Source organism: Micropterus dolomieu, linkage group LG03 (assembly GCF_021292245.1).
Source record: "Micropterus dolomieu isolate WLL.071019.BEF.003 ecotype Adirondacks linkage group LG03, ASM2129224v1, whole genome shotgun sequence".
NCBI classification, from domain to species: domain Eukaryota; kingdom Metazoa; phylum Chordata; class Actinopteri; order Centrarchiformes; family Centrarchidae; genus Micropterus; species Micropterus dolomieu.
In genome coordinates this window covers 707,804-717,123 of record NC_060152.1, presented here as the reverse complement: position 1 = coordinate 717,123, position 9,320 = coordinate 707,804, and the positions used below count along the sequence as shown (strand labels likewise).

The 9,320-nt window shown below is 42.5% G+C and overlaps 1 protein-coding gene across 3 annotated transcripts in view; it reads right to left on the bottom strand.

Moving 5' to 3' along the window:
• LOC123968718 (zinc finger containing ubiquitin peptidase 1) overlaps positions 1–9,320 on the bottom strand; it is a 26,990-nt gene that overhangs the window by 15,929 nt on the left and 1,741 nt on the right. For all 3 annotated transcript variants that reach the window (XM_046045631.1, XM_046045633.1, XM_046045632.1), the window contains exons 2-5: positions 4,706–5,273; positions 4,523–4,618; positions 1,544–1,654; positions 1,275–1,384 (exon numbers count right to left, since the gene is read on the bottom strand). In XM_046045631.1, the coding sequence (XP_045901587.1) occupies positions 1,275–1,384; positions 1,544–1,654; positions 4,523–4,618; positions 4,706–5,264 (876 nt within the window). In that variant the 5' untranslated portion in view covers positions 5,265–5,273. The remainder of the gene's footprint in view (positions 1–1,274; positions 1,385–1,543; positions 1,655–4,522; positions 4,619–4,705; positions 5,274–9,320) is intronic.

Sequence of the window (9,320 nt, the reverse complement as noted above, 5' to 3'; positions counted from 1 at the left end):
TGCCAACATGTACTGTGACATACTGAAGCAGAGCATGACCCCCTCCCTGTGGACAACATGATAACGAACCCAAACCCACCTCCAAGACGACCCCTGCCTCGCTAAAGAAGCTGAGGGTAAAGGTCGAGGGTGAGGTCGAGCATGTCTCCAGACCTGAACCCTACTGAGCATCTGTGGGGCGTCCTCAAACGGAAGGTGGAGGAGCGCAAAGTCTCTAACATCCACCAGCTCCGTGATGTCGTCATGGAGGAGAGGAAGAGGACTCCAGCGGCAACCTGTGAAGCTCTGGTGAACTCCATACCCAAGAGGGTTAAGGCAGTGCTGGAAAATAATGGTGGCCACACAAAATATAGACACTTTGGCCCAATTTGGACATTTTCACTTAGGGGTGTCCTCACTGTTATTGCCAGCAGTTTATACATTAACAGCTGTGTGATGTGTTATTTTGAGGGAACAGCAAATTTACACTGTTATACAAGCTGTACGCTCACTACTTTATATTGTAGCAAAGTGTCATTTCTTCAGTGTTGTCACATGAAAATATATAATCAAATATTTACAATAAAGTGAGGGTGTACTCACTTTTGTGAGATACTGTATGTATACTCTGTGTTCCCATCTGGTGTTAAGTTGCATGCTTAAACAAATGTAACCAGCCTCAGTGTGTGTACGTTTTTTAAAAACACACTCTGGAAGGTCTCAGTTTTAGTGAATCTCTGGGACTCCAATAGCTGTCTATTTTTACTGATGGTTAAGTGTTGGTAAAGAAGTTCGGTCTTTTCACCGAGCCCAGTCCTGACCTTTTAATCTCCAGCAATACTCAAACGTGTGCTACTGCATTTTAACGCATAGTGTGAATATATGTGCTTTATAAGCCGCTAAGCCGCACTCCACTCTCACATGCAAGTATGCGCACATGCACACACACCTCTACGACGTCTAACTACTCCAACGTCCACAATGGAAATAATTTATTTCATTTCAAATAAAACAAAACTGTGAATCTTTACTCCAGCACACTGAAAAAAACACTGACTATGAGGATACATTTTCAGCTTTAAGGGTATTCACAGCACACTGTAAACAGTAAATGAAGGATTGTAGACCATATACACAGTACCTCAAATGTTTAAACAGGGATAACGCTACAATGTTACACTGTTCACCCATAGTAAGGAACAGTCAATCAATTAATTTGAAATCCAACATAAATGTATCACTATCTAAACACGTATGATCTGCACAGTAGGTGTTCTGCAGTGTAGAAACCAGACCTGCAGCTTCTTGAATTCCTCTCTCTCCTGCCGGGCCCCTTCCTGCCTACCCCTCTGCTCCTCCTCCTGCTGAAGCTGTCTGGCTAGCTCCAGGTCTGAGCACGAGCTCCCTGCAGCAACACACGTAAAGCAAAGGCTTAGAAAGATATAGGTTGAGTGTGCACCAAATCAAACACATACATAAGACAGAAGGGGAAAAAACACCTTTTAAAATGCAGTAGAGGGAACTGAGTGAGACATGTAGCAGGGAGGTTAGAATGTATGCCCACCTGCAGAGTTCACAGCTGCTCTACGATCTAAATGCAATTCCACATGTTCCTGCAGAGAAAAGCTGTCATTGCAGACCACAGAGCACATAGGGCACTCAAATCTCTTCTCTCCTGCAAAACAGATTGGAAACTCCATGTAAAACCAGTTACTGCAAACTTATTTCATATGAGGTGTGACTGTGTACAGTTACTGAGCCATTGTGAAGCGTCCCGGAAGCCTGAATGAAAGAGTTACTAAAACACCTGTTTTATGTACAGTCCTAAGGCTGCACAATTAATCTAATGTCCATCGCGATGTCATCCTCTGCGATTACAGAAAGGGTGCTGTGTGTGTGACGCTCTGTGTGCACTGCAGTCTGCTCACTATCCCCGCCCACACCAGGCTCTCGCACATGCCCCTAAAAACAGATGTGTGCTAACCAGAAAAATTATTTATGAGCAGCGTGCCAGTAACGTTACAGACAACAACCTACTGTAACCCTCTCCCTGCCCCGCAGCTAATCGATCAAAACATTGGACTGGCCACCGGAGCGCAGAGAGAAATGGCAGTGGGCCAGTCGCTCTGTGACAGAGACGTGTTGTCGGCAGCTGTAGCGGTAAGACAGAAGAAAACTGGGAGAACATAAGGAAGGTTTGGATTTGGCTAACTAGCCATTTAACCTTAGCTGTATCAGTGCCTTTTGTGGTTCAACATGTTCAACTTTCCATAAAGCCGACTTCACTTTTCGTCAACTGACCTATCACAGCCTGGATGGGGCGGGAGGGACATCAGATAAAGTTTGACGTAATCATATTTTTCAACTTTACAATGTTGAACAATATAATTATTGACAAGTTAATTCTTAACAAATTAGAAACCAATGTAGAGCTCTTTCTTGCACAGGGATTTAATTAATTAAAAAGAAAACTCACAGAAACCGCTGCAACTGGTTTTAATATTCAACAACTTGTAAAATAGTATACTATTATATGAAATTATAAACAATATAGTCAATAATATATTAACGTTATTCTAACAGTATACTATTGACTGAACATTATACTCTTTATTTGATGTTATGCCAGTGTGCCAATATGTGCTCCTTCTAGTGGCCTCCTCCTGAGATCAACATGCCTTGTTCTGTTTTACATCTGTTTTACCAAAGATAATAATAAATATTGTTTCTCGTTTAACTTTGTTCGAGTTGAGAAATACACATTTCAAAATGTCCGAATTTTGAACTAAATCGAACTAATTCTCTAGGAGTTGTTCGTGAAAGTACCATTAAATCCAAAATGGCTGACTTCCTGTTAGGTGTCGGGCATTTATCCAAGAGGCTTTTTTGTACGTCTGAACATGATACACGTACCAGAAATTTCGTCCACATAGGTGAAACTTAGTCCAGGGGCTGCACTGTAGGTGGCGCTAGCGAGTCATTTTGCCACGCCCATGCGCAAAACCTATAAAATACGAAATTTTTCGCTGCGCCTGAATTATGTGCATGTGTTATGTTTGAGTATGTTTAGGTCCCCAAAACTGAGGTTACTTTGCAAAAAAAAGAAAAAGACAATAAAATCCCTTCAGGCACGGTTCGTGGTCAGGCCCTAATGAATGTTTCTGCTGTAGCAACAGAATGTTACACTGAAATCAGTCCTGTCACTGACCAAAGAGGAGCATAAGGCACATTTATACAAAGAAAGGAATGCTGAATAACACATTTGTCGTGTTTCACAAAGTTTATAAAATTTCACTTAACTCAAAACCTGTGAGCGATTTAAAAAGTATGAAATTGTCCAGTGTTCTCTGAACGTATGCACTTAGCAGCTACATGGTCTCCAGCTGTAAACATCACCATGAACAATGCAACGCTTACGATCGTAATGTCAGGGCACATTTGGAATGTACGGAAGAGAACTAGGCCCTAATCCTCTTCCGTAGGAATGCGAGCAGGGTCATTGCGTATAATAATTATTTGCTACTCTCAACACCGTTACTTAAGTCAATAATCAAGTCAATCAATCAATGATTCAATCAGTGAGTCAATGAAAATGTTCTGAAAATGTTACATGCTGGTGAAGAAAGCTAAGAAATGGCTGTATTTCTTAAGGAAACTTAAGAAGACTTAAGTCCTGTGCCAAGTTCTTATGAACTTTTACAGAGGAGCAACAGAAATCATCCTGGCTGGAAACACTGCCAAATGGCATGGGATGTGCTCAGCCCAGAATAGGGGTGGGAATCTCTTGGCAGCTCACGATTCAATTACGATTCAGAGGGCTGCGATGCGATTATAAAACAATTATCGATGCAACTTGATGTTTTTTGATTGATGCTTGCACAGTGTGCGAGTTAAAATCATTAGTTGTGCCTTGATATTAGTGATTGTGTGACATTTAAGTAGGGAGGTTGTTCATTCCGCAGCGGAGGTGTGCCGAATACAGAAGGAACACTGGTCTCGGTTATGTGCGCGCCACAGACGGTCCAGGTGCTGCACTTCCGCGAGTCCCGCCTTTTGCGTTCTGTCAGCATTACGTTATCAATTAACATTTAAATAATCGATTTTTTGACATTTGTTAACTGAGTCAGAATCTTCCACGTCCACGATGCATCTAAAAATCAATTTTTTCTCCCACCCTTAAACCAGGAGGGCTCTGCAGCAGGTGATTAAAAGCTAAGGATACTAAAGGACAGAACCCACCCAGCCACAGCCTTTTCACCCTGCTGCCAACTGGAAAGAGAAGCATCTGCCGTTGAATCTACTTTGTAGCTTGTATACAGTATGTAGCTTGTGGTGTCTTCATTTTAAGAAGCTATTAACTCTTCGATCTCCTCTAACGTCTGCTGACTGGGTTAGTATTAGTAGAAGGTGTTTGTGCCAGATCAGAAATTTGACTGGATCCTACAGATTAACCTTGTGCTGATAACAAGAAGTGGCCAGTGATTGAACACAGTGGCCTGTACACAACTGCAAAAGATGCAAATTTCAGAGGCAGAAAAGTTACCCGAGTGCTGTTCCTGCAGATGCAACTCAACATGCTCCTGCAGGATGGAACAGTTGCTGTAGACCAGTTCACACATGGGGCAGGGAAACAGCTTCTCTGTAATTAAAACAGGACAATTCAAGTCAATGGTGAATTTAATAATAATAATAATAATAATAATACAGTTTGAAAACGCTAAATCACCTTTTCTTGGTGAAGACAGCCGCTTCTGTTTGGCTTTGCTGTGGTCAGATTTAATTCCATTATCGTCCTCATTACAATGCCTGAAAGACCCCTGTATTGTTTTAGGGCTCCGTGTTGTCAGAGTCGAAGTGATAGATGCAGTCTTCCCAGGTGTTGGACCTCCACTTTCTGGTGTACTATCCTGTTTTGGTTGCACTGAGTCTGCGGTGACACTAGAGGCACCGGTGGGGGCTGCTTCACCAGCTGTATCACAGCTGTCCCCAGCCGAGCGGGATAGAGATGATGACTTTGAGGCTGTTTGAGGCGTCTCGCTTTCACTTACACCAGCGTGTGTTCCAGCAGAGCAGTCTGAAGTGGATGTCAAGTGAGCTGGATCTTGTGCTCTGTGCTGCTTCTCTGGATGTGCAGAACTGATGTGGAAGCAGAGCTCATCGTAGGACACTCCAGACAGGGAACAGAGTGGGCATTGCATGTTATTTTCCAGGTGGCTGAGAAGGAGATGCGTCTTCATGTCCTCTTCCAACATTATCTCCTCACCACAGATTTCACAGGTCAGCATGGCTGCAGGCTACAGAAACAGACAAGTTACATTCACTTTCCTGCGTAACGGCTTGTTATCAGACCTCAGAGAACAGAACTGTGTCAGAGACAATAAGGATGTAAAAGCTCCATGTACTGAAAGATGACACCAAATGCTTCTTCACTCTTTGCCTAATTACAATTTGCTACACGTTTTGGAATGCATAACATATTGTAGTGAACAACCAGTGGAAACAGATTATATCAACAGACATCTAAAAGTGCCTGGCTGGAGAAAAGGACACAGCCTCAAATTCATTTTATGAACAAAGAAGGTTCCCCCTTACTATAAAGCTGTCTTCTTTGTTTTAGTTAAATAATCTTTGTTAAGTTAGGTAGTGGCTCTCGCCTCTTCAATAGTTTACCTGTAAAACTGTTTATGACATTTAAAGAAAAGTGTCGATATTGTGGAAAGATATGTGATTAAAACACGCGCAAATAGACTTTAAGACATTACTTTAGATTAAAGTTAAAACCTTGAGGAACAAAAAGGTGACTCCCACTGTGGGACAAGCCAGGAAAAAACAAAAACATAGCCGAGCCGTGGGCTCTCTCTCGTCTCTTCTTGCTTCCAGCCATTCTCTTCTCTCTGATCCTCCTCTCTGCTCCCTCGCAACATCCACATCCTGCTCCCAAAAAGGTCCGGCCCAGAGAACCTCCGAGACTTCCAAAGTTTCTTTTGTCTAACAACAACGTTAATTATATTCATATGGTCTCGCAAAACTTTGGTGAATTTATCTTTTTGTTTAAAATAATTAAGTAATTAAGTAAATAAATTTATTTGTAAAGCGCTTTTCTCAGATAAAATCACAAAGTGCTGTACTAAAGAGTAAATAAAAACAAACTAAATGAAATAAAATGTATATAAAATATGAAATTAAAATGACACTAGTGAAAACCCATCAACCAAAAGCCTTCTTAAATAGACATGTTTCAGATCCTTTTTAAAAGAGACAACAGTGTCTGCCAGACGCAGGGGCAGAGCGTTCCACAGTCTGGAAGCAACAGACTGAAATGTCCCCTCGGGTCTTAGGGACTGCAAGTAGGTTCTGGCCAGAGGACCGAAGAGTGCAGTCAGGGGAATACGGATTCAAAAAGGTCCAGGATGTAATGTGGGGCCTGACCATTTAAGGCTCTGAAAGTCAGCACTAAAATCTTAAAATCAATCCTGAATTTTACAGGGAGCCAATGGAGGTCCAATAAGAGAACTTCGAGGGGCACCTGTTAAGAGTCTAGCAGCAAAATTTTGAACAATTTGCAATTTGTTCAAAGCAGACTTATTCAGACAGGTAAAAACAGCATTGCAGTAGTCAAGTCTTGTTGATATGAAATCGTGAATTATCATTTCCAGATCCTTCTTTGACAACATTTTGCGGATTTTAGAGATGTTCCTGAGGTGAAAAGCAATTTCAAACGAGCTGTTTTGAGTGTGTCTCCAGGGACATGGCCTGGTCAAACACAACCCCCAGGTTTCTGAGGCTGGATTTGACAGAAGGGCCCAGAGAGCCAAGGTGCTGTTTGATCAGCGGGATCTTATGGTTTGGGGCAAAAATCAGCATTTCAGTTTGTGGCTAGCCAGTCTTTGATGGAGGACACACACTCTAGAAACAGAGGCAAACGATGAAACTCAGCATCATTACAAGAACAATACAACTGGACATCGTCAGCGTAGAAATGGTATGATACATCCTTGAAACAGCCGATAATTTGACCAAGTGGCAAAATGTACAGTAAAAACAAAATAGGGCCCAAAACTGAACCTTGTGCCACTCCGCAGGACAAATTGGTCACATCAGACTGTACATTATTTACAGCAACATTAAAGGTTCTGTCATGAATATAGGAAGAGAACCACTGAAGGACAGATCCTGATAGTCCCATCTCATTATGAAGCCGACTGATCAATATATCGTGATCCACAGTGTCAAAAGCCGAAGTCAAATCAAGAAGTACAAGTACAGTGTAGCGGCCAGAGTCTGCTGCCATCATCACATCGCTAGAGACTTTGATAAGAGCTGTTTCAGTAGAGTGTGATTTTCGAAAGCCAGATTGAAAAGTATCAAACAAGTTGTGCTGCTCCATAAAGGAGGTAAGCTGGCATGCCACTATTTTTTCCATATATTCGTTTCATATTTCTTGTTATGGTCTTCACATCCTGTAAGCTGACAGGAGTGAAGGACGACCAAGATGACACCGGTGATAATAACACAACCACGAATGAGAGGAGGATTAACACTGGCCCTAGTGTCATGCACTTTGTTCAAGAAAAACATCAAAAAGTTGTTACAGTCCGCGTGTGTGTACACAGGCACAAGAGGAGCTGGGGGTGCAGTAAGCTTTTCAATGGTGTCAAACAAGATTTTGGGATTTTTCTTATTTCCTGACAAGATTAGAGAAATAAGCTGAGCGAGCCTGCTTTATCAATTCATTTAGATCTAGCATCATGTCTTTTAAATGGGGTCTGTGTACTTCTAATTTAGTGGCTTTCCACTGGCACTCAGTCCTCTGACATTTCCTCCTAAAACTACCTTCTTCTGTAACCCTGAAATCTTTTTGCTACCAAATCCAAAACCGACAGACAGTGGTCATTAGTGCACAAATAAATCAACATCATCACATTCAATAAAGGAGCAAGGTTCAAAAGAGGCAGAGAAATCCCTAAGTGTTGTCTAACTAATGATACTAATGAAACATTACAGATGGCAGGCATGGAGGTAAGTGACAAATTAAAAGAAACACAATAATGGTCACTAATTTGAGGATCTTCAACACTCAGATTATCGATGTTTAGGCCACAAGAAAAAACCAAGTCCAACGTGTGGCCTTTTTTATGCGTGGGGCCAGAAACATGCTGTAAAAAACTGAAAGAGTCCATTAATTGTCATCAGTTCAACTGCAGTTGAACAAGAGAGGTCACGTCGGTCACTTTAGGAAACTTTTGATTGAGAAAACAATCAAATTTCTTTTAAAACCTTATCTCGGTTTGAATTAACTTCCACTACTCTCAACGACATATGGAGTTTGGAGGTTAGTCAACGAGTTGGTTACGCCACCAGTAAAGCTTGATTTATACTCCTGCGTAGGGCCATGCACTTATTGTGCGTCTGTGTGTCCGTCAATCTACAATTACAACCCCAAACGCCAGTCAGCAGTAGCGCTACAGCGTCCACCGTGCTGACTTTGCCAGTCGAGCAGGCTAACTTCCGGTTTAGCCCTCCGCTAATGTAAATGGGGGTAAAATTGTAAACGTGCGGCTGGTGTAGCCTTTTCAAATGTTATCGACCGTCTGGATCACATTCTGATTTGAAATTCTGTCATTTCTCGTGTTATGGGTTATGATGGTCAAATATATTGATCCACCGTGTTACAGCCACCGTTTTGACCACTAGTAAAAGTTACTTCAAAGCGCGGGGTACTTCTTGTCGGCTCAGAGGCATTGCGAGGCTACCCAGCCGACCAATCACAGAGCTTACGGTCTGCGTTGACTCGACGTGTAGTTAAATTTTTGAGCAGGTGCACGTCAGGCTACGCCGTAGGTGACGGCGTAGGGTAGGGGGCTACGCTGAGGCTATGCTGCCGATTTGACGCAGCCAACCCAGTCTGGGTTCAGGAGGCAGACACCATCTCCACATTTAAGAGTAGGCTTAAGACTTTCCTCTTTGATAAAGCTTATAGTTAGGGCTGGCTCAGGTGAGTCCTGAACCATCCCTTAGTTATGCTGCTATAGGCCTAGACTGCCGGGGGATTTCCCATGATGCACTGAGCTCCTCTCTCCTCTACTTTCTCTCTCTCTGTATGCAACCTCATCCCATTATTGCATGTTACTAACACAACTTCTCCCCTTTCTGGTAGTCTTGTGCTTTCTCGTCCCTCTCCTCTCTCCTATCACTTCCTGCAGGTTTTCTGGCTCTGGAGCTGTGGAGTCTGGATCTGTGGTTGCGGGTCACCTGCTGCCCCCGTGTTCCTGCTCGACACCCTCTGCTGCAACGACTATTGTTACTAGTCCTATTGTTATTATTGTTATTATAATCATTAA